Raw genomic sequence first — 25,000 nt, 5'->3', positions numbered from 1 at the left:
CATGCCTTCTCTCCAGAAGTCGACCATTGCCCCAAGAGAATCGGCTTCTGTTGGCAACACTCCAGTAGGGGCGGGGCAACCAATACCAGCTGACACACCCACTCCATCAGAACCAACCAATCAACAGCAAGAACAAAAGTCAGGCTTCTTCTCAAGACTCTTCAAAAGTAAAGACTCTGCAGCCTCAAAGAAAACAGAAACAGGTTAGTAGTAAATAATAGGCAAAAAATTGCAGAAAATGGAAATTGTATAAAACTTGTACAATTTCTAAATATTACAAAAAATTTGTTAAATTGATTTACTGAAACATTGATAAATATGTACACCTAATTGACCTTATATTTTGAATCCTTGATGTGACAGAGGACTCCAGGGTCCCTGCCCCACCCACAGAGCCAGTGACGAGCGTGGAAGATTTCATCCCAGACGGAGGGGTCATTGACAAAAGCTTCCTGGAGGACACGAAGGAAGTGAAGGATTCTGGGAAATCTGAGGCTACTGTAGACAGTGACAGGTTCTTACTCTTTGTGTTCAGTTTTGAAAGTTGAATGAGTGATAGACCTTACTGTATTAACTGTTGTTACAAGGATCTTTTTTTATTTCATTTAATTTTAATATTCTGTAAAGATTAATATTTTAATATCATATGAAATTATATACATCATATAAGGGGATTAATTTTCTTATAAGTTAATCTAGAGTAGGCATTTGAATTTTAAAATGATTTAGTTACAAAGCCAATTTGTTTTCATTATGTTAATGAGCACTGACTTTTAGCAGATACCCCCCCCCCCTCCTCCACTCCATCCCCAGTCCAGGGTGCTGGTTCAGGGAGGAGCAAAGTCGATCATATATTGAAGTTTATTATATATTTTACCTTTATCTTCATTTGAGAGACAAGCTGCATTAATTGTTAATCATTATTGAGTCTTCAACAAATTACAAAATCTTAGACCAGTGTCCCAGTCTCAGATTGGGCTAAAATTGCCAGAGTCTGTTAAACTTAGGATACTGAAGTGACCATTAATGTCATTAAGCCTCTTGTCAAATTTTTGGGCTGTTTTTTTTCAGTGAGGAGTCGACAGGAAATCCCATGGTGGCGGGCTTCCAGGATGAGCTGGACTCAGATGATGAGTACACGAACAGCCAATCAAAACAGGTGATAGCTGAGGATTTGGATCTCTCCAGTGACGAGGAGAAACCAAGCATTATGTCTGCCCAGTCAGGGGAACATTCTAGTGATGAAGATGATAAAAGACCTGCTATTAAAAGGAATGAGGACATTTCACAGAGTGATGAAGATACAACTCCACAGCAAGTCAGTGTTGCTCAGGACTACGATTTATCAAGTGATGAAAATGACAATGAAATCTCCATCCAGACTAACAAACATACTGACTTAGTGACAAATAAACCAAGCCCCGACTCTCACGTACAATCAGATGTGTCTAGTGTTCCAAGTCTAGGCTTGGCTTCTGCAGATGAAACAAACAAACAGTTGAGTAACACAGTGACTGTACAGGACACAGAGGAGACATCTGATGAAGTGAGGGAGTCGTCTCCCCCCAGTAATGGGCGGGGCACTCCTGTGAAGGACCTCAGTGTCACAGACTCCGCCTCTGTAGAGGGCCCGGTTCACGTCTCGTCAGATGAGGAGGGGGAGGCCCAGGTGGTCATTCTGGCTGATGAGGACGTCAGTGAGGAGGAGCTAGGGGTCACCACGACGACAGACCAGGCCGGACTCTCTGATTGGCTGGATCAGCTCGAGAGTAAAGTAGGCGGAGTTCCCACGACAACATCTGTTTTATAGCAGTAGTTAACTTAGCTCTGAATGTTGTACTGAATTAAATCCCAAACACCTGCTGTCTTATAACGATAGCTGACGTAGCTCTGAATTTTGTACTGAATTATTAGCTCTGAATGTTTTTTCTGAAATATAAGGTAAGTGGAGCTGTCTTATAATGATAGCTTAGGTAGCTCTGAATGTTGTACTGAATTAAATCCCAAACACCAGCTGTCTTACAGCGATAGCTAACATAGCTCTGAATGTTGTACTGAATTAAATCCCAAACACCAGCTGTCTCAGAGCGATACCTTATGTAGCTCTGAATGTTGTACTGAATTATAAGAGCCCCTCTGGTCAACCTCTGTCTTTTTTAGGATGACTTAGATGATCAGGTAAGTAAACAGTTGTACTGCACCAGGCACTTAAAGAGTTCCCATGTTATTATAACTGTATGAACTGTCCTGCAATTCTAAGATCATTAATAATTTTTATTATTAATGAACAGAAATATATCAACATCATAAAAATGATTTGAAATGACTAGAGATAATTAATTTTTGATTCTTATTTTGGAGGACAGTTCATACAGATCAGTGACTATCCTGCATTTTAAACAGTAAATATAAGTTCCCATATACATACATCAACCTCTAGGCTAGACAGTATCTATGCAGGACTGATATACTGCAAAGTTAGAATTTCTGTTTATAGAGAAGTAGGTCACTGTCAGGGTACTTTATACAGGGTTATCTTCACCCCCGTATTATTTTCGCTCTTTCATACTTGTAAACAAACTTGCTCTATTTTAAATTCGCCCAGTCATAGTTTTATGTAAGGAATTATACTGCATTCTTTGAATTCACCCCGTTTTAATAAATTTGCCCAAACGAGGGTAAGGCAAAAGGGGCGAAAATAAAATGGGGGTGAAAATTTCCCAGTATACAGTATCTAATATGATTAAATATCTTGAAATTGAAGGGAAAGTTTATGTTAGACATTAGTTATTTTAGCTTTGAAAAAATTCATATATGCAGCATTGACTTTTAAAAATTTTAATTTTTCTTAACAAAAAAGAAACAGATTTAGACATGGTCAATCTAATATGAGGGTTGTTCGATATGTATTGTGTATTGTACCACAGCGCAATAACGCCTTGCACGATTTCGTCGATATTTATACGCCTGGATAACTCTATTCCATACCTTGATAACAGTATAAACACGAGCCTTCATCTACACATGGTTATAAAATAATCGTCATTTCAACAGAGCCAGTCGTTGACCACTGTTGTAAAAATGGTTGGGAAAAGGTTGAGAATATTGAAGAAATCAGAGCTTATATAAAAGTTCGCACAAAACTTGGTAATTCGGTAAAGCAGATTTTTACTGAATTGGGGGAAGTTTATGGGTCTGATAAGGTATCTTATGAGACAGTTCGTAGGTGGAGACAGAAATTTCTGACTGGCACAGAGTCCGTCAAAGATGCAGCAAAATCGGGTCGACCTGTGACTGTATCAGCCAAGACAAATGTCTCAAAAGTCAAGGAAATAATTGAAAGTGATGGCAGGTACACGATTCGTGATATTGCCAAAGCTGTTGGCATATCGCTGTCGAAGGTGCATTTCATTTTGAAGCGTATTTTGAAAGTACGAAAGATTTCTGCCAGATGGATACCCCATATATTGACAGATGACCAAAAAAAGGTACGAATACAAACCGCTAAGCGACTGCTAAAAATGTTTCCAAACTTCAATCAAAGGCAATTTGCAAACATAGTTACTGGTGACAAAACATGGGTTCACTATTTCGAACCAGTAAGAAAAGTTGGAAACAAATTATGGCTAACCAATCACAGTATAAGGCCTGTAGTTGCCAAAAGGACAGTGAGCACAAAGAAGGTCCTTTATTGCATATCCTTCTCTTGTGATGGTTTAGCCATACAAATTCCGGTGCCGAAGGGTAAAAGTGTTACAGGTCGGTATTACCGAGATGTTGTACTGAAAAACCTCAAGAAATATTATCAGAAACGACGTCCTGTGTCAGGATTTAGGCATGTTTGCCTTCTTCATGATAATGCTCCATCACATACATCTGAGCTTGTGAAGCAATTTTTGAAGTCTGAGAAGGTTACCGTCTTGCCACACCCACCATACTCTCCGGATCTAGCACCATGCGAATTTTTCCTTTTTCCAAAACTTAAAAAGTTCTTATCTGGTCGTCGATACAAGTCCCGACAGGCCCTTGGCTCAGCCGTCAGTCAGTGCGTCAGAGGTATAGCTAAATCAGCGTACGGTGACGCATTTCAGAAATGGATTCAGAGATTAAAATTGTTTATTTCAAATCACAGAGAATACTTTGAAGGGATGTAATGTCCATTTGACTATTTGAATCGAATGCTTTTGAGATATCGTACAATACACAATACATATCGAACAAACCTTGTAATCTTGCTCTTAAATAGATATACATGTCAGTAATGAAGAATTATGCATACATAAATGTTTTAATCTGAACCTTAACACCTTTAATTCTGTTTTAATTTTTTTTTTACATTAGGACATCTTTAGAAATTTGTTTGTTTGCCCTCTGTTGACAGACTGGATAAAAGTGGCTCAACTCAAAACTTTTTTGGACCTTCTTGAAGCAGTTATTGTTTATAAATAGATTCTGGAAAATAGATGCTGAAATTTTGTGGTTGAAAAAATTTCAACCTACTTACAGACTTATTTTTCCACCCTGAGCTGGGAGAGGGCAGACAAACATTATTTTTAAGTTGGCCTTTTTGGGATTGATTATGCAGACACTTTTTTACGAGTGAAAAATGACAAATTAAAATTCAGCATGAAAAGAACTAATAATTTGCCATCAGTGGTAATGGTGATTGGATTGCAGTAATTAGATTAAATAGATAAAGGTAGCCATATTTTGGGAAAGATATTTGTATGAAGGGTATTGTGTTTTGTGATTTCTTAGTATATAAGGCAAAATAAAAAATTATGTGTTTTGTGGTAACGTGACAAAATATAAAAAAAATGAAGAAGGTAGGTTGGCAATAATTTTATTTTTAATTCAATATACTTATAAACTTGCACAAAAAATAAAGTCAGACTTTACATGCATTTTAGTTACAGTGCTATTAGAAAGCTTGGAAGATGTACATTCTAAGTCTGCGGGGGGGGGGGGGGGGGGGATACTAATTGGACTAACTCTTAGTTGGAGAAATTGTCCATCTTTATACTGTTCTAATTCTCTTACATGTATTCATCTGAATAATTTCAGGCTGGCATTAACGATGATGATCTGTCATCTAGTCCTGAACCTCAGATTATTTCTAGTCATTCCAAGCCAAGTAAGTACCCACTTAGAGTTTATTTTTACCAATATGTTAATAATGCAATAAACACCCTTACTCCTGTAATATTATAGTAAGAAATTCTTTGGAATCATTTTAATTCCTGGGGGTCAATTTTTGTTGGTATGCAAATTTTGACCTGTTTGTTGGGACATAATTTTGTGAGATACTCATAAATTCAATGGTTCAATTAATCAATATGTTGAAAAAAAAACATTCGTGGGGATGTAAATTCGTGGGTAAGGGTGCCCCATGAAATCCATGAACATTGGTCCCCCAGGATTCTACAGTATATTTAGATTTCTTAATATTTAGGGCTTTGTCTATATTCAGAATTTGTTCTTGTGTGATCAGATATCAAGATGTGCCATTAACTGTGATTATGTTGTGCTATTTTTATCATAGAAAAAGTTTCCAGTAAGTCAAAGGTCAAGATCAGTGAGGTGGAGGATCCAGGAGAGGTGAAGAAGAAGAAAAAGAAGAAGAAAGAGAAGGTGATTATACGGCTCAGTTACGACCACTGCTTTATCCTGTATCATTACTCGGCTCAGTTACGATCACTGCTTTATCCTGTATCATTACTCGGCTCAGTTCAGATCACTGCTTTATTGTTATTTTATCGCCCTCTTATAAAAAAAAAGGTGAAAACACTGCTCAGTTCTGATCACTGCTATATCTCTACATAGCACAGATCCGATCGCTTCTTTATCATGATTCATTAATCTGCTCAGTTCAAATCACTGTTTCATTGTGTTTCATCACTCTCATAAAATTAGTAGGTAATTACATTGCTCAGATCCAATAACTGCTTTATCCTGTTTCATCACTCTTATAACAAGTTATGTTAGCTTACTGGAGTGGAAAGGTTTAAGCTCAAGTGAGGTTTTCTGATCGTATTTTGTCTATAGTCCATCTGTCTGTTCATCTATAAACTTTTCACATTTTCAGCTTCTCCAGAAGCACTAAACTAATTTCAGCATCTTTGGGTAAAGGGGATTTAAAGTTTGTACAAACAAAGGTTGCAGCCTCTTTCAAGGGTAGATAATTAAGAATTAAAATTTGGCTGTATCTTTTTAAAAATCTTAATCTCAAGAATCAATGGGCAAAAAAAAATGAAACTCATAGGAAACCTTTGGAATATTATTGTACATGTAGATTCAATTAAAAATTACTTAGATTTCATTTATAACTTTATTGGTTTTCATTTCAAGATTTTATAGCATGAAACATGTTAAACTTTGAACAGAAAATCAAAGCCTAAAGGTTTTTTAAAAAATAAAGAATTCAGGGGGTTCTACAAAACGAATTTTTAAAAATATTTCCAAATAAAGTTAAATAAACCGTATTTTAGAGCTTAATGATATTGGATACTGGGTCTATTATTAGAAACAAATACCAGGGTACATGAAACAAAAACATACTTCATATGTGTAGAGATCCTCCTTAACTCCTTGCCCCCTAACTCCCATAATATGTAACAGAGAAACATAAGAATTTCATTTTTGACATTAAGGTGTCTTATATTTTTGAGTCTGTGTCTTGGTCTTCATCCAAGACAATTTTTACAAGTTCAAGGTCACAATCAGAATAATAGATGCCATACAAAATGCTAGCAATTTAACATTTCATTTCTGAAAAAAGAGAGAGCTAAATAATTGGTTTTGTTTATATTAGTCCATAATATACAGATGTGCTATAAGAGAGGGATATTGTTTCAAGGCCAAGGGGGTTCACATTCACAGTGGCCTAAGAATTGTGAATTACAGATACCTTAACTTTTATTTTCTGGATGATTCGTTGGATGCAAAAGTTTGGGGATCTGGTTCATTCTAATGTAACTGTAAATCCTACCTAATGTTCAGACTAAATAGGTTAATCCGTGTTTGCTTTTTGTATTGCCAATAGGATGAGACAGGAATGAAAAAGAAAAAGTCTTCCCAAGAGAAGGAGAGTGGTAAAAAAGATAAAACTTCAGAGAAAGGAGCGGGGGATTCAAAAAAGGACAAGAAGAAGAAAAAAAAGAAAGCAGTGACAGAGGAAGAGGAAAGTCGAGATGCGCTGGAGGCATTCCTTAATGATGCCGGGGGCTACGAGTCTTTATAGGCATTGCTGTTGGTTTAATTACATGTATACATGCCTATAGACACTGTGCAAGATTCTGATAGAAAACCTGACCTGGCTTACGTCTCACTTTTAGTTCCTGTTATTTGTATGTGATCTGACACATATCAGAATACTGTATACAGGGTTATTTTCGCCCTTTTGCACTTGCAAACAATTTTGCCCCGTTTTAAATTCGCCCAGTCATAATTCTATTGAAGAAAGTATGCTATGTAATTTAAATTCACACCGATTTAAAGACGCCAAATCAGGAAGAGGGTGTAAGAGGCGAAAATAAAATGGGGGCGAAAATTTCCCTGTTTACAGTTCCCTATTTAGCCTAACAGTATTGAATTATATTGTTTAAAACACAGTCTAAAAAGGCATTTAATTTAAAAGTCTGCTTTAGTGATGATTTTGTGTTCCACTTTTTAATTAGTGTTGTGAGCATGAGAGAGGTTTAAATTCATTACTTGACTGAAACTGCTCACTGTAAAAAATATAGAATATTTCATAGGTGAGTTATACCAAGCCGCCTGCAGTTTACTTTGAGATTTATACATGATTGTTTGGAGAAATCAGAAAAAAGCAATGACTGATCATTGATTTGTTTCATTTTTTGTCTCTCCACAGCTTTAGCGTCTTGAAGAAATTTCCCTATATCAGCCTGTACATGATTGTATATTAAGCCCATTTTTCATTCACTTTAATTGGTAAACATTGACATTGACATAAGAAAATGTATTCAACTTTTTATGCAATGAATCTGATGCTGTGAAATTAAATAAATTCCTGTCTTTTTCGTTCTACAATAACATTACAGAATTAATATTATAATACATTGTATATCATTGTATGAGATAGCTATGTAGACAGATGATTTTTTACCTGGGATATCTCGGTAGTTAGAGCACCTGAGTGCTGTTCTTGTACAGCTATAATTTATTTTGTGTACATGTATTTGTTCATTCTTCTTTCCTTGTTGATGAAGTACATGTATCAACTGCTATGACAAATAAGCATTTCATTTTTAAAAACATTTTAATTTCTGTTATGACTTTGTTAATTTATTTATTTTTAGGGTCAAGGATCGATACTCACACTGTCTTTTTTTGTGTTCTCATTGATATTTTTTTATGTTTCAAGGTGGCTTGTATGTTAATTGTTAATGATTATATAGACTAAGGGGATCCCAATAGGAATATAATATATACAGTTTAAGTTTTTATATTTAAAACTTTGATGTAGTTTGATAAAGCATTTGTTCTTTGACTCCATTTTATCATCGCTTGCCATCAAATTGTAATAATAACACTTTCATATAGCCAAGTCTGTGATTATAAGAAAGTTTTATCTCTTGAAGATATGTTTGCCACAATATTTTAAAAACAAATATTTTAAGTAACAAGAAAAGATTTGGAAAAAAAAACATAGTTTGGAGAAAATTTCCCCATGATGGATTTGTTTTGCTTAGTATTAAATAGAAATAATATATGATATGCTTCCCCACATGAAACACTTCCTTGAATCAAAGGCAGCAATAGAAGGTCCTGGGTATAATTTTGTTAAATAATTTTCATTTTAAAAATGGGAACTTTTCTGAATGTGAATTAAATAGTAAGCCACCAGTTCAATGAAAGAATCTTCAAAAAACTTCCATCTTTCATGTCAGGAGTTGATGAAGTTTCTTTTGAAATTCACTGTTTCTACAGCTACTGAGGGATCTGGCAAAATGCTTGTGCAAACACCTGTAAACCTGCTTAGTAAACTGCTCAGTGTGGATGTTTATGAAAATCAATTTTTCTAGAAAGTAAGACAAGTGTTTGATAGAGTTTTCTGTTTTTGTTTAGTGTTAGTGACATTAAGTAGAAATGGATCATGAATTATACATGTAAGATGAACAGTGTTGGCTTGCTATTAAGTTATTTATGCTTTATTTATTTAGTACATACATGTATGTATGATAAGGATTTTTATGTAATATTTTCCCATGATACCTAATAAATAAAATGATGAACTTTAAGACATTTTATTTTCTGCTACAGTGTAAAGGTAAATGCAAGATCTACTATATGCACATGATTCAAAGATCTGATACTTGTGAATAAATCCTCAACTCAGTTACATACTATTGTACACACAGGCATAGCAGTGATTCAAGGTCATTTCAACAAGCACATGCAAGGTCACTAAATGGAAAATTGCTGAATCTAATTAGATATGAATGAGAAACTGTAGAAGCATTGATAGGTGGTCAATGTAACAAGCTTGTCTGTCTGATGTTTAGCGGGATTTATTGGAAGATACTGTAAATATTTTATATTTGGCTGTCTATTTAGCGCTTTTTGCGGAAAGCATCTTCAGCTAAATCAAGTACATCGCTAAATGTCTTGTTTACAAAAATTCGTAGGATGCAAATTCAAAAAGCATGAATTCAAATCTATGCTAACTTGTTAAAAATCAAGTTAATCAATTTCGGCCAAATATTGTACACGCCAAATAAAACTGACTTACAGTTATTAATCAGAATTTACTGCAATTTAACAATTAAAATGGTGAGAAAGCATTAAATATGGAGGCTGGGTAAGGATATGCAAGGAAGACCATCAATAATGGTAACTCATAGATGCCTGCTGAAATATTGCCAATCTGTCGTTAAACGATATACATGTGTACAATCAATTAAAGACGCTCTGTGCTTGGTTACAAAATATTGGCAGTTACAAAAGGAAAACATTCAAAAGATCAATGGACAATGAATGCATCAAAGACAAAAACACAGATATTTGATTTAGAATTTACATTTTATTTTTGTTTTAATAAATACCAAAATATTAAAAACAGAACAAGGAAATAAAATACAATAGATTCAGGCATTAACATATAATTTAAATTACAACATGATCACATGCAAAATCTTTTACAAGTCTTTAAAATTATTTCTTTCTCATATTTCAAGTGATATAACAATTTAAATACCAGAATTTAGTAAACGAAATAAATATATCACCGTACAATAATTACTGGTGAGAAAGTAGCGGTTCATGAGTCAATATGCTCGGTTTTTCAGGTCACAAGGTCTGTGTCATTATTTGGTCTTTTTCTTCTTCTTGGTGGTGCGCCGTTTAGTTTTAGAGTCCACAATAAACTGAGATTGTTTCTTAATTGCATTACGATTTGGAACATCTGTATCATCATCTCCGCTGTCTTCGTCATCTGAAAAATCATCAGTAACATTTTAAATAATGATCAAATCATCAGTAACATATCTTTTACATCTATCAATTCTACATCAGCATCAGCAAAATTCTCAATCAAAACATCCAAATTATTAAGACATCAAATAATGTGCAGCATTTAAAAATAAAAACCCTCAATGATTCTCATGATATATACCAAATATGACATTTCGAAAAAAAATAACTGCTAATGTGTTAGGTCATACATACATTAATTATGTATAACTTAATAATTTTACCAATTAATTCATGTAAAATATTCATGAAGTGACTTGTAATCAGCAATTCCATTAATGTGAACATGATGCGTGCGGTAGTACATGTGCACCAGTGGAGAACGATTACAGTCATCAGTAATCTCCCTTTAATTCTGATCATGCAGTGTGCAACTTCAGGTTACAAAATATTGTGTGCAGTTACAAAGGAAAACATTCACTTAGATCAATTATTAATCAGAATTTACAAAGACAAAAATCACAGGAAACCAAATAACAAATATATTTTAAAATGATTTTTTAGCTTTTTAACTATATTTTCAGGAAAATATTGATTTATGAATTTACAAGTTTTAATAAATACCAAAAAGTCATTATAAAACAGGTAACTATAAATTGAAGATTCAATAGATTCAGGCATTAACATATAATTTAAATTAGCAACATGATCACATGCACAATCAATTTAAAGACGCTCTGTGGTCTTATCTTGGTTACAAAATACTATTTCATTTCTAAGTTTTTTTTATTGTGCATAAGAAAATGCAATTCACCAGTGAAAGTTAACATAACAATTTCCTCCCAAAAAGAATTTTAATTCCTAACGGACAATGAATGCATCAAAGACAATTTAATAATACTTCATTGTGGTCACTGGTGAATAACAGTTTTGAAAATTGATTTTAGTTAATGATGGTTGACAGATATGTACTGTAATATCATTTATAGAGCAAATGATTACATTGTTTGTGACGAGCTTTTGCTTGTCGAGAACTTTAAATTCTACGTCACATTTGTTCAAAGGAAGTAGCCGAGATATCGTCTCTCCCACGCTATACCAAAATATTTAAAAACAGAACACAAATCTTATTAAACATTTTAAAAAGAGCATTAATATTAAATACAAATAAATTAAAGAAAATTAAATTTTATAGCATTTACCATTTGTGTCTATATGGCATTAACATATAATTTAAATTAAATTGCAACATGATCACACTGTACATGTGAAATGATTTTTCTTTTATTCAAGTCTTTAAAATTACATTATACCCAAACAGCCGTTTCTCATATGTATCAAGTGATTTCTGTCATAACAATTTAAATACCGGGTGCATAGTTTTGAATTACACACATCTCTCTCTCTCTCTCTCTCTCTCTCTCTCTCTCTCTCTCTCTCCAGTAACACTTTTAAATAAAACATGATCAATTTTCGTTATCATCAGTCTCTGATTTTTTAATTATCAGTAAGCACACATTATCTACTGGTGAGAAAGTACTGCTTCAGTTCTATTATGTAGAAAAGTACTCAAAAGCACATGAGTCAGCCCATATTCTCGGTTTTTGCAAACAGCAACATATCCTGCCCAATATTCTGTGTCTGTGGGACAACTTTATCGAATGCTATAATGTGCTAGCATTTTTCTTCTTCTTGGTGGTGCGCTCAATTGAAAGTTCCATGATTGGTCCCAATTATATACCAAATAAATTTTCTCCCATAAGAACATTTTGGCACTGAGATAATTTTTAAAACATAACTTTTCACATTTTCTGCTAATGTGTTACGATTTGGTTAACATCTGTATCTAGAGAAGAATCAAAAGTTATGTATAACTTAAGTAATTACTCATAAAAGTATCTGAAAAATTATGTAAATTTATCATATTTCTTTAAAGTAAAGATTTTAAATTTTATATAGAAAATTGTGACTTGTAAATCATCAATTCCATATATTTTATTAAAAAAGTAGGTATCCAGGCATTCAGAGAAATTGTTATGAATTTTATACTTATTTGGTATTTTTGCTTCTTTTTCCTTTATATATTCTATAATACATAGTGTAAAAGGCTTTTGCATCATTGCAAGACACCACACATGCAATAAGCATTGGTATCAGGCTGGAAATATTAATCTGTTCAAAACATCCAAATTATTAAGACATCAAATAATGTGCAGCATTTAAAAATAAAAAATACACCTCAATGATTCTCATGATATATACCAAATATGACATTTCGTTTAACTGCTACGAAAAACAAACAACTTGAATTGTATATGTGTTAGGTCAATACATTAATGTGTGTGATAACTTAATAATTTTATAAATAATTGCATGTAAAATATTCATGAAGTGACTTGTAATCAGCAATTCCATTAATGTGAACATGATGCGTGCGGTAGTACATGTGCACCAGTGGAGAATAATTACAGTCATCAGTAATCTCCCTTTAATTCTGATCATGCAGTGTCAGATGTGATCGTTTAACTTCACGAAAAACAAACAACTTGAATTTGTCCGTCCGTCCTTCCGTCTGTCCGTCCGTCCGTCTGTTTACATTTTCATATTTAAAAAGTTATCAATATTCCTGTGTGTGATTAACTTAATAATAAAATAATATAAATGCAAATTGCACTGGAATGTTGGCTACTGGTAATTACATATTGCCATTGTGCACCTCCTATTTTACGCTTTGAAAAGCTCACTGTTTGGGAGGGTATATAGTAATTGGTAATTCCGTATTTTTGGTTTCCCGGCCGTCCGTCCGTCCGTCTGTCCGTCCGTCCTTCCGTCTGTCCGTCCGTCCGTCAGTTTTGGTGATCAGATTCAATTTTAGGGTAGTATTAAAATATTAACTTAGTCTGTGTATTTGTCTCTCAGATCACCACTGAATGAAATTTCCACATTTATTTTTTTTAATTAGGTGAAATTCCTTTCAACAGAATCTTTATTACAAAAAATTAATTGTTTACATTTATTTGTTTATTTATTGTTAAAAAAACAAATACTCTAAAGACCTTTAATTTTTTCCTATTTATACAACATGGTTTTAAAAACGTGATTTTATCATTTAGACGATCTATTTTTTTGCAGAAATAAGTCTCGAGCTTCAGACATTCAGTGTCAAAACATGAACTTCGCCAGGTTATCAAGTTAACCAGAGTAACAATATTTTGTGTTTATTAAAATTATTGATATTTAACTATTTTGCTCTATTTTCCTTTATATTAGGCAATGTAGATATTTATTACATGCGCGTTTTTCCCTGTTTCCAAAAATAGCGGACTGACTTTTCATCGTAACAAACGCCAACACCTTCACTTCAAATCACAATTTCACAAATAATTCGATATTTTCAATTGTAGTTTTATAATACATATTTTTTTTAGTAATTCACAACTTTTAAAGTTTTATACAAAGTTTTATGTTACTGATAAATGTAGAAGTATTAAAATATTAACATAGTCTGTGTATTTGTTAGGGGTAGCTATACAGATCACCAAGCCCTATATGCTGTAATGATTTAAAGAGCTTTCAAAAAATATTTATACAAGGTTCTGAAATAATTGCCATTTTATCACATCTATTTGAATCTAAAATGTAGCAACATTGTGTCATATTCATGCAAATGTTACAATAACAATATTTTGTGTCGCAATGAGAATGCCGTTTCAGGATTCAACCATTTCTGCATTCTTGTCAGTGATGCCACTTACGCACTCCATATAAAGTGAAAGCATATTCTTATAAGAAAAAAACTTCATCTGTTAGAAAATTAACAAAGACAATAAATATATTTGTTAGTTTACATAAAAAATGAATCTTCTGTACATGAAGTGATCTCCCTTACCATCATAGACCATATCCCTCTGTGTGGTGGGGAGTTTGATCCTCGTGTTATACTGAGGCAGTTTTCCTTCTACACTGGCATGGAACTACAAAACAATATACCACATGTCAGTAGATGCTGGCTAATTATTTGTTTCAAATATATTGTCATCATATCATAGTATTTGATAATATTATAAAATATTTTTTAATTTTGATTTAAATCCTATTTTCAATAGGCAAAATCTAAATTTCCTTTCTGTGGAATTTAACATCGTATGAAAAAGATAATGCTATCATCTGCTTCAGTTTGCTGAAAAAGATAATGCTATCATCTGTTTCAGTTTGCTGAAAAAGATAATGCTATCATCTGTTTCAGTTTGCGGTTTAGTTGAATCAAAAAGCTTAACTCTTTCCTCCTCTATAATTTAACCTACCTCTTCCTCCTCCATCTGTTTCATCGTATCTTGGAGATCTTTGCCATCTAGTTCCTCCAATAGTTTCAGCAGTTTCTCCTCACACGTAGAAAGCTGATCCAGAACATACTCGTCCGAGGTCGGAGCAATCTGTGCCGTGGGAACATGTCCTTTGCTCTGAATTGTAAAAGCAAGAGGTTGAAAAGAAGAAAAAAACTTGGAAAATAGTTATGATTCATTTGCACAAAATAGGACTTAACGTTTCCTTTTATCACTTTTATAAATTAATAACTTTGAAATGATGTATAATTTACAGCTTTGAAGTGATATATAATTTAGCGCTTTGAGGTGATGTATAACTTACAGCTTTGAGATGATATAGTCTTACAGCTTTGAGGTGATGTATAATTATTACCTTTGAGTTGATGTACAAGTTTATATATAACTTACAGCTTTGAGGTGATGAAGTTTGTCAGACAGGTGCTCCACCCCTGCCTTGACGGAGACCATGATGTGACTGTTTCTGTTGAGGTGATCCTCTGCATTTGATCGTCTGTCCTCCTCCTTCTGAAGGTGAGACTGGAATTCCTCCAGCATCCTCTGACCACTATACAAAGGAGAATAATACTATACAAAGGAGAATAATACTAAACAAAGGAGAAATAATACAGTAATAATTAAGAATTCCTCCAGCATCCTCTGACCACTATACAAAGGAAAATAATACTAAACAAAGGAGAATAATACAGTAATAACTAAGAATTCCTCCAGCATCCTCTGACCACTATACACAGGAGAATAATACTAAACAAAGGAGAAATAATACAGTAATAACTAAGAATTCCTCCAGCATCCTCTGACCACTATACAAAGGAAAATAATACTAAACAAAGGAGAAATAATACAGTAATAACTAAGAATTCCTCAAGCATCCTCTGGCCACTATACAAAGGAATTAATAATACTAAACAAAGGAGAAATAATACAGTAATAACTAAGAATTCCTCAAGCATCCTCTGACCACTATACAAAGAAGAATAATACTTAACAAAGGAGAAATAATACAGTAATAACTAAGAATTCCTCTAGCATTCTCTGGTCACTATACAAAGGAGAATAATACTTAACAAAGGAGAAATAATACAGTAATAACTAAGAATTCCTCCAGCATCCTCTGACCACTATACAAAGGAAAATAATATATACTAAACAAAGGAGAATAATACAGTAATAACTAAGAATTCCTCAAGCATCCTCTGGCCACTATACAAAGAAAAATAATACTAAACAAACGAGAAATAATACAGTAATAACTAAGAATTCCTCAAGCATCCTCTGGCCACTATACAAAGGAGAATAATACTAAACAAAGGAGAAATAATACAGTAATAACTAAGAATTCCTCAAGCATCCTCTGGCCACTATACAAAGGAGAATAATACTAAACAAAGGAGAAATAATACAGTAATAACTAAGAATTCCTCAAGCATCCTCTGGCCACTATACAAAGGAATTAATAATACTAAACAAAGGAGAAATAATACAGTAATAACTAAGAATTCCTCAAGCATCCTCTGATCACTATACAAAGAAGAATAATACTTAACAAAGGAGAAATAATACAGTAATAACTAAGAATTCCTCTAGCATTCTCTGGTCACTATACAAAGGAGAATAATACTTAACAAAGGAGAAATAATACAGTAATAACTAAGAATTCCTCTAGCATTCTCTGGCCACTAATCAAAAAAGAAATAATGCAGTAAGAATCCAGCTACAAATTTTGTCCTATACCCTGCACATACAGTCAGTGAGGGATCTTTTTTGTCAGTAACTTCTCTGACAAGGGACCTCAGTTTATACCGTCTCACCTGATGGACCATTTTCCACATCTCACAGTAGGATTCGAACCCGCGATGTAAGGATCAACTCCTTACTCTGCGACTCTAGAGCAGACACTCTTACTACTTCAAAATCCAGCAACAAATTCATAAGAGAAATTTTATAAAACATGCCAATGATTTTTATATTCTCAATAAGTGAATAAGAACCTTGAGAGTTTAGCATCTCCTGTGTATTTCATGTCCTCAAATTCAGCTTGTAACTTATCCTTTTCTTCCTTCAGACGTGTGATCTGTTTGTCATTGTCCTTTTGTAACGCCTCCAGGTGTTTTGTGGTTTCGTCTTGTCCCTCAAATCGCCTGACCACTTCCTAAAAATAACAGTGACCACAGCTTATAAATGAACTCTAGCTCATAACAAGCACACAATGTACCACAAATTCCTCATGAAGCTCAGAGTACTGGAATGACTTAACAAGCTGAAGGGAATATACCGTGGTTTCTATACATAGGATATACTGTAACTAAATACAACTGTACAGAACTAAGCAGAAAATGCTCTGCTTTTAAGACAACAATATTGTGTAAGTGTTACAGAAAATGTTCCGTTTTAAGAATGTAATAATGGTTACCATGGTGTCTGATACGCCGGTGGCCTCCTTGATTCGCCGGAAGGCCTCCTCGTACGTCGTGATTTTCTGCTGCTGTTCTTCTCCCTGGAGGGCCTGCTTCTCTTGAGGTGAGAGTTCATCCTGCTGAATCGAGCCGCGCTGAGCCTGTTATAACAAACAAAATAGTTTATTACATTCTATTCTTCAATCGATTCTCATTTTCTTCTGATCTACTTTTGCGTACTATCATTCACTTGGTTCTCTCGTGTTTTTTTTTCCTCTGATCTTTTTTTTTATGTATCAGGTACTATTCTTTGCTCAATTCTCTCAGGTTTTCCCCAGATCTATTTTTATGTATTATTCTTCGCTTGATTCTTTGAGGTTTTCCCCTATCTATTTTTACGTACTATTCTTCGCTCAATTCTCTCATGCTGCATCTTCTTCTCCTCTGCTTCCTTCTTCATCTTCTGTAGCTCCACCTCCCGCTGTTTACGCTCCGTGTACACCACCTTTTCGTGCTTGGCTAGCTCTTGTTGGGCGGCTTCCTTGGAGATGTGTGCGTCATCATGCATGGCTCGTAACTCCTTCAGTTCCGCCTTCGTGCTTCTGATTTCAGCCTCCATACAATCCAACACACTGGGGAAATTACCAGCTTCCTGTCAGAAAACATTGTCAATCCAAATTTAAATCATAACGTGAATACAAAATTAAAAATTTTAAATATATTTTATGATGTAGTATTTGTCAATATATGAACATTATAACATGCACTTACAACTTCTAGTTTCCTCTTAATGTCCTCATAAATTCTTTTTAAATGGGAAGCCTCATCTATCTTTAGTTTGGTTTTATCGTAGCTATTCTCAAGATATCGCATTGTCTGTAAAATCAAAAGTGAATGATGACACATGATAACGTTTTGAATAAAAAAATTGTATTTCATAACAAAGCATACATTTCACAAAATGTAAGGGGTTCTCATAGAAAATGTAAAATTTTACACATATCATTCTTCAATAAATTCATCATAACTTTTAAGGTGGCTTTGAATGATCGATTTAAAAATTACTGAGGAGAAATGAAAAGATTTTTATGGTCATGACCTATTAGTTGAAAAATTAAAAATTTTTAACAGTCCATACTAGTTCCAGTAAGTATATTGTCAGTATAAGAACCTGTTAGTCTGCCGCGTGATTTGTCCACTGACCTGTGCGTCCTTGGACTCCCCTTTGTCGGTGGCCACGGCCTCTGAGCTGTCGTCCACCATTTGTTGGTACTCAGTCTGTAATTTCTCAAGCCTCTTCTGTTTCTCGGCAGTCTGATGTTTCAGGGCATTCAGTCTCTTCATTGTGTCACACACTTTGTAGTCCATCACAGTTATTGCTTGCTGTAATTAAAACTAGTATATTAGTACAGGATTATATTGCATATATCTCATGAGTTTAATCCCTAACAATTTGCATGTAGCTCTCTAATAAATCAGTTAAAAGTTCTCTGATTTCAATTTATCTTTGGTTTAGCATCTTTTCTAATACATACTCTGCCAGTTTTATTTTTCATGGAGGCTCTTTCAACAGGTCGGTCTTGGAATGCTTTATTGATGACATGTTGATCTTGCTAAAAAATATAAATACATAATGTATATAAACTGTTTATAAGTAATGTTTTCCACAATATTAGAAATTATAATCATTTATTCAATGGGAGTGAGTGAGTGAGTGAATATAGTTAATAACTAACTCATACAATGTGAATAAGAACATGATGATAAAAGGAAACTTACTGAGAGGGAGTCACTCAGCTTCTTTCTGACTTCTTTATTTTCCTTCCTTAACTTTAGGATTGTTTCTCTGTTCTTCTTCATTGCAAATTGTGAAGTCTCATAGTAAGCCTTTCGATCACCCTCTACAAGCAAAATATAAACATAATCTGTCAAAGTAAATAATGTAAATACATGAACAGTCCTTCTCTAATCTATATTGCATACTCTATCTTGGGTATCCTGGCTGTAGAAGTGTAGCTGAGACTCTAGTTGGAAAAATTTGGACAGGCAAACCAGAGAAACACAGATCCAAGCACTGTGAAAATGTTAGATTTAGGGACTGTGGGCATTAATTCTTAAATATGTGTTTTTACCCATTTGAAGGATTTATCCTTTAACTAACTATATATTTTACCTCTATTCCTGATAATTACCGTATTTGTTCAGCAGTTCCAAACAATCTTATATAGAAAGCCTCAATGGAATGTCAGCTTTAAAAATGTACATCAATTCAGTCAACGTAAGTATAATTATACTTTTGTTTTACATTTACTAGCCCAACAGGCTGACGGGCTAATGCAGTGTAGATTTATAGCCTGGCCCCTAAATTGGTAGCCCTGGGAGTCTATAATTGCACACCCCTGAGCAGTCTAGTCGAACCGTCAAACGGGGGTAAACGGATGTTGGAATCCGTACCTTCAAACCGGGGTACGGCGCATGCGCAGAAACTCAAAAAGTGCCGTTTTCACGGAAAAACGTGCGGTCCACAAAATATGCTCGTGCAAAGTGATGGATTATTTCGTAGCTCTGTATGTACTCAAATTTGATAGATTAAAGATGTTTAAAGAGATTGTATTGCGAAAAAGTATATGTTTATTGTAAAAATCGAGACTTTTTCTCCCCCAAAGTTAGCGTATTCTGTGCCTTGACCTCCATGCTTGATAAACTAGATTTTTTATTCATAATTTAATAAAACGGATGAATAAACAAACAATTGCTTGTTTAAAGTTGAACTACATATAATTCCCTTCCCCGGTATTAAAAATCTTGTGTAATTAGCATGTTATTTACTATTTTTCGACACTTTCTTTGTGCATGTTCGAATTTCCTCTGTCCTGTAAACAAACTTTTGTGCCTCAGAAATGACGAAAATAAAGACGAAAACATTTTTATTATTTTTTTTAAATTGATAACAGAGGTGTAGACAATTCATTTTTGTATGTTTATGATTTTTAAAAAAAATATTTATTTTTTAAATAAGAAGAGTTATCGTTCTTCTGCTTTCGAGCGTTGCATTTAGGGAAGGAAAACCCTCGTTTGAGGGTATACCCTCGTTTGAGGGTTCGACTAGACTGCTGAGAGAGCTATACAGTTCTGCAGTTAACTCTTTCCGTTTCTCAGGTCAGTATCCCATCCAGAAACAGAAAATATTTACGATGGATGACTTAATGGGTTGGCATTTACTTTTCTCTACTAGAGATAGATAGGCATAATCTCAAATGATCAATTAATCATTCAATGCACTTTACATTTGTGTTAATGTTACATCTTCTATACTTATCGATGTATTCTGATATCCATAATTTTAAATGAATTTTTCATAAAATATGCATTTAAACACAAAACACGTATTGGTACAGAATACACTCATTACCTATTATAACCGCATGTACACTTACCCTCACCCCCCTTTCCCCACTCGATTCGTGCCCAAAACAAGAATTTACTTACCCAAGAGGGCAATCTTGGACTTGAGTTCATCAATCTGTTCATTAATGGGTCTTTGTAAGAGGCCTGTACCGGTCGGCATCTTGTTAATTTTACGATGCCACCTTTCTTTAAATCCTGCTGTTGACAATCAATATGGTGTTTGTACGTATCCAAGGTGCCCGTCTTTTGCGCATGTGTAAAACACTAAAGTAAGAACCATCACCGATAATACTTCCGGCAAATTGAAAGAATTTCAAAAAATCCCGTTAAAATAAAATGTTGTTATTCTTGTGTTTAAACATATTATTTAGATAATATGAATTTGTATGATATTTGAAAACTCCATAATATTTTGATTTGATTAAGCATTTAAGGAATCAACCACATAGATCTATTTGAACACTGCACATTCAAGCCAATACTCTCTCTCTCTCTCTCTCTCTCTCTCTCTCTCTCTGTGAACATTTTTTTAATCGACAGATTCAATCATTTATATGGAGAGACAATTAAATTAAAATTAACATAATCTGAAACCGGCTGAACATGTTGGTCCAGAAGATATCAAATCAGTGAAAAACCAATTATTCGTTTGATGTGCACAACACATGCAGCACAATAAGTCAACAACTAGATTGTAGTCCACTGTTCTTGGATTTCATTCTACCAGAAAGAGAGAGGGGGGGGGGGGTCACTGGGTTTTTTCCAGAATATCTTCCTTTTTTTTTTTTTGAATTTTCTCTTCATTTATATATCAAATGCATATTTTATCTATTTTCAAGATGACCAAAGACAGACCTAGAAAAATTAGGAGAGAGAGAGAGAAGAAAATAATTCTATAAAACATTTAGAATTAAGAGATTATTTACAAACCACGAAAAGTGGAGTGATATTTTGTTTTCGTCGATATGGTGAGTACTGGAGCATTGTGCTATTGATAAATTGTGAGTTCGGCATTTTATTCTGTTCGCAAGTATCGAAAATCAAGCCCGCCGGTTGGAGACGGCAAAATTTCCACTGAGTTTTCGTAATGTCACCGGTTCTGGCGTTTTCCCGACACGTAAAATATCAAAATTGAAAAAAAGAGCCTGGAAAACGTCAGATATTTCGGACTAAACTTTAAGCTGACTGAAAAAATCATATAGAAGCTGCATGCTTTAATGCATATAATGGGCATTTTATTCTACTATTATATTTTGAAACAGGAAACTGTTTAACAGAGGAAAAGAGGAAGCCATGTTTAAGAGCTGCTACTTATCGAACTTATAACTTCCTGCTGTTTCAGATGCTACTCGTAATAATTTGTGTATCAGAAATTTATCCTTTTTGTCCTCCTTAAATCAATCCTTAATTACAACATTGTTCCTGTGAATTCAATATGTAATTCCAATAGGGGACCTGATTTTTCTCCAGCCGCTATTTTTCTCCTTTTTTTCTTCTCCATGCAGTATACTTTCTATCCCCTTCACGCAATTTTTACTCCATTATACACTCACTCCCCTTACACTTTTTTTTTTAATTTCCCCCATCATACCCTCTTCTCCCTTTACACTCTTACATTATACCAAAGTGAATAATAAAATGAATTGATAAAAAAAATCTTACTCCTGCATTATACCATGTACTAGTACTTTCCCTGTACAATCTTTCCTGAATGATACCGCCTTACCTGTTAAATATTCCCTCGAATGATACCTCATTCCCTGTAAACTATTCCCTAGAATTATACCGCCTCCCTTACACCGTTTTCCTTGTTTTTTTTTTTTCCTGCATTATTCCCCTTTTTGCACTGCCCTTTTCATAATATTTTCCTTTCCTTACACTATTTTCTCTGTTTTAACCTATGCCTTAATACTTCATTCCCTACAATATACCCTTCCTGTCCTGTACAATGTCTTCCCAGAATCACACCTCTTTCCTTTACTTATTAAATAATTCTTAAAGATTACCCTCTAAATTCCCTTCTTGTACTCTTTTTCATGAATTGTACACCTCTTTACTATCCTAACTTTTGTTCCACACATTATTTCCTCCCATACCAGAATCGATAGATAAGGGGCGTATTTTGTTTTTGTCCTGTCTGTCTGCATGTCTGTTTGACTGTCTGTTGACAACTTTCACCTTTGTCATAACTTTTGAACCGTGAGAGATAAAGATTTTCTATTCAATATGTATACTCCACAAATTAAAATCTTTCAAATGACACCAATATCTATGACCTTGTGACCTTGACTGTGACCTATATGCTGAAAATATCTTTTTCGAACTTTCGCCATAACTCTTGAATCATAGAAGATAGAGACTTTATATTTGGCATGCATACTCCACAAATTAAATATCTTTCAAATGACACCAATATCAATGACCTTGTGACCTTGAATGTGACTGATATGCTAAATATATCTTTTTCAAACTTAGCCAAAACTTTTGAATCATAGAAGATAGGGACTTCATATTTGGCATACTCCACAAATTAAAATCTTTCAAAGGTCACAAGGTCATTGACCTTGGTGTGGTTTTAAACTCAGATCCTCGGGTTCTGGAAAATCAGGCATTAAAGTGTTTTTATCCATGATAATTCTTCAAACTTCATTTGCAAAGTTAATCATATATATATATATATATATGGGAAATAGAAAATCTCAAATAAATTTTCAGTTAATGCGAAGAAAACACGTTCTACGCATTTTCCATTTTAAAATTGGTTAACAAACACATTTTAGAAATAAAAATCATTGGTATCCAGGCTTTTGAAGAAATTGCACAATTTTTATCATAAAGGTACTATAATTTCTTCTATTTACTTCGATCAATTTACAACGCATAGTGTACAAAGATTTTTCTAGCATTGCAAAACGCCATAAATTACTTCTAATTTCATATCATGTTAATAAACATTGTTATCTCAAACTGTGGCATATTAAAATAAACCTCAATTTCTTTAATATGTAATTTCAAAATACTTTTATGGGGTAGAAAAATCGACGTTTTATAAGACCTTTCTGAGATCTTAAAAGAACGCTGAATTACATTGAGAGATATAATATGAAAATTGTTGCATGAAAAGATTTAATTTTTAAGCTTCATTTTAAAACTTTTTGAATTAAATCATAAATTAAAGAGTTATCCATCCTGGCTAAATATGGAATACCTTAATGGAGGATGCAAACCAAATATAAAGTCAATCTCTCATGGTTCAAAGTTATGGCGAAGGTTAAAGTTGACAACAGACAGACAGACGGGACAAAAACAATATAAAAAAATATACACCTTGAATCTATGGATCCGGGCGCATAGAACTATGGATGTGCTCCTGCAAATACTTTAATAACTTTATTCGAAGTACTAGCGAGATATATAAGAAGGAGTGATTGATTATTGCCAGAAGTGAAATCCCCTTGTGTGTTGTTGGTGCAAATTTCATTCCAAGAGAATTCGGAAATATTTTCCTTCAAATATAAGTTTTGTGTGAGTTGGAATACTAGTATACATTTCATCATTTATTGGAATAATTACAAAGTTTGTTTTTGATTCTCTGACTTAGAATAAATACATAATGTGAAACATGCTAGATTCATTGTCTTCAAAAAATTATTTGTCTTTGATTTTCTCAAATTAATCCATCAATTAATTAAGTTACCTGTAGCTATCCAATAAGTTATTAAATACTGTCCATTATTTTAAATGCTAGTAATGGACAGATATTTAAATTTATCGGACAGTTTCAGGAAACTTATTGAACTGTTTTCTTATAAGATGATGTCAGAGGGTTTTAAGCCAAGAAATCATATGGAGATTTTACTTTTCAAACGTAACTTTTCTAAAAAAATATTCAACATATATCATTATACGATGTTTTATAAATACAATTTTTAAAATAACCAACATACCGTTTATTAATTGTGCGCCTGGATCGATAGATCCGGGGCGTATATTGTTTTAGTCCTGTCTGTCTGTTTGTCTGCAAACTTTAACCATCGCCATAACTTTTAAACCATGAAAGATAGAGACTTCATACTTGTTATGCATACTCCACCTTCATACTTGGTACGCATACTCCACGAATAAAGTTCTTTCAAATGAAACCAAGGTCATTGACCTTGTGACCTTGACTGTGACCCATTTGCTAAAAATAGCTTTTTCCCTCAAAGTTTAACCTTCGCCGTAACTTTTGAACCATGGAAGATAGAGACTCATATTTGATATGCATACTCCACTACTAACGTTCTTTTAAATGACACCAAGGTCAATGACCTTGTCTCCTTGACTGTGACCTATATGCTATAAATAGTTTTTTTCCTACAAACTTTAACCTTCGCCATAACTTTTGAACCAATAAAGATAAAGATTTCATACTTGGTATGT

At 33.8% G+C, this 25,000-nt stretch overlaps 2 protein-coding genes across 2 annotated transcripts in view; one reads left to right on the top strand and one right to left on the bottom strand.

Moving 5' to 3' along the window:
• Window positions 1-7,827, top strand: part of LOC134248109 (rab-like protein 6) — a 15,545-nt gene extending 7,718 nt beyond the window's left edge. Inside the window, exons 8-13 of the mRNA XM_062730528.1 lie at window positions 1-203; window positions 364-514; window positions 1,072-1,774; window positions 5,065-5,134; window positions 5,543-5,631; window positions 7,043-7,827. The exon at window positions 1-203 is cut by the window's left edge and continues 16 nt beyond it. Of these exons, the coding sequence (XP_062586512.1) occupies window positions 1-203; window positions 364-514; window positions 1,072-1,774; window positions 5,065-5,134; window positions 5,543-5,631; window positions 7,043-7,240 (1,414 nt within the window). The 3' untranslated portion in view covers window positions 7,241-7,827. The remainder of the gene's footprint in view (window positions 204-363; window positions 515-1,071; window positions 1,775-5,064; window positions 5,135-5,542; window positions 5,632-7,042) is intronic.
• A 2,257-nt stretch (window positions 7,828-10,084) lies between these two features.
• LOC134248108 (outer dynein arm-docking complex subunit 3-like) lies at window positions 10,085-20,833 on the bottom strand. Its single transcript, XM_062730527.1, has 12 exons — window positions 20,660-20,833; window positions 18,950-19,071; window positions 18,706-18,783; window positions 18,374-18,553; window positions 17,942-18,046; window positions 17,574-17,822; window positions 17,188-17,331; window positions 16,766-16,926; window positions 15,165-15,321; window positions 14,736-14,891; window positions 14,321-14,405; window positions 10,085-10,453 (listed from the first exon to the last, which is right to left on the bottom strand). The coding sequence occupies exons 1-12, from the start codon at window positions 20,736-20,738 to the stop codon at window positions 10,326-10,328; spliced, it is 1,644 nt and encodes a 547-aa protein (XP_062586511.1). The 5' UTR covers window positions 20,739-20,833; the 3' UTR covers window positions 10,085-10,325.
• Between the last annotated feature and the right edge of the window lie 4,167 nt (window positions 20,834-25,000).

This window comes from Saccostrea cucullata, unplaced genomic scaffold (genome assembly GCF_032062105.1).
Source record: "Saccostrea cucullata isolate Sc308-1 unplaced genomic scaffold, CSIRO_AGI_Scuc_v1 ctg1913, whole genome shotgun sequence".
NCBI classification, from domain to species: domain Eukaryota; kingdom Metazoa; phylum Mollusca; class Bivalvia; order Ostreida; family Ostreidae; genus Saccostrea; species Saccostrea cuccullata.
Note: the sequence above shows the minus strand (reverse complement) of the source record. Positions and strands in the feature narration are given on the sequence as shown.

Excerpts from the sequence above, each read along its gene's own strand:
- LOC134248108 (XM_062730527.1), bottom strand. The coding sequence starts at position 20,738 with ATGCCGACCGGTACAGGCCTCTTACAAAGACCCATTAATGAACAGATT. Across the intron at positions 18,047-18,373 it reads GGGAGTCCAAGGACGCACAG|ACAATGCGATATCTTGAGAA; the intron begins GTCAGTGGACAA and ends TTGATTTTACAG. Across the intron at positions 14,406-14,735 it reads AACAGATGGAGGAGGAAGAG|TTCCATGCCAGTGTAGAAGG; the intron begins GTAGGTTAAATT and ends ATTGTTTTGTAG.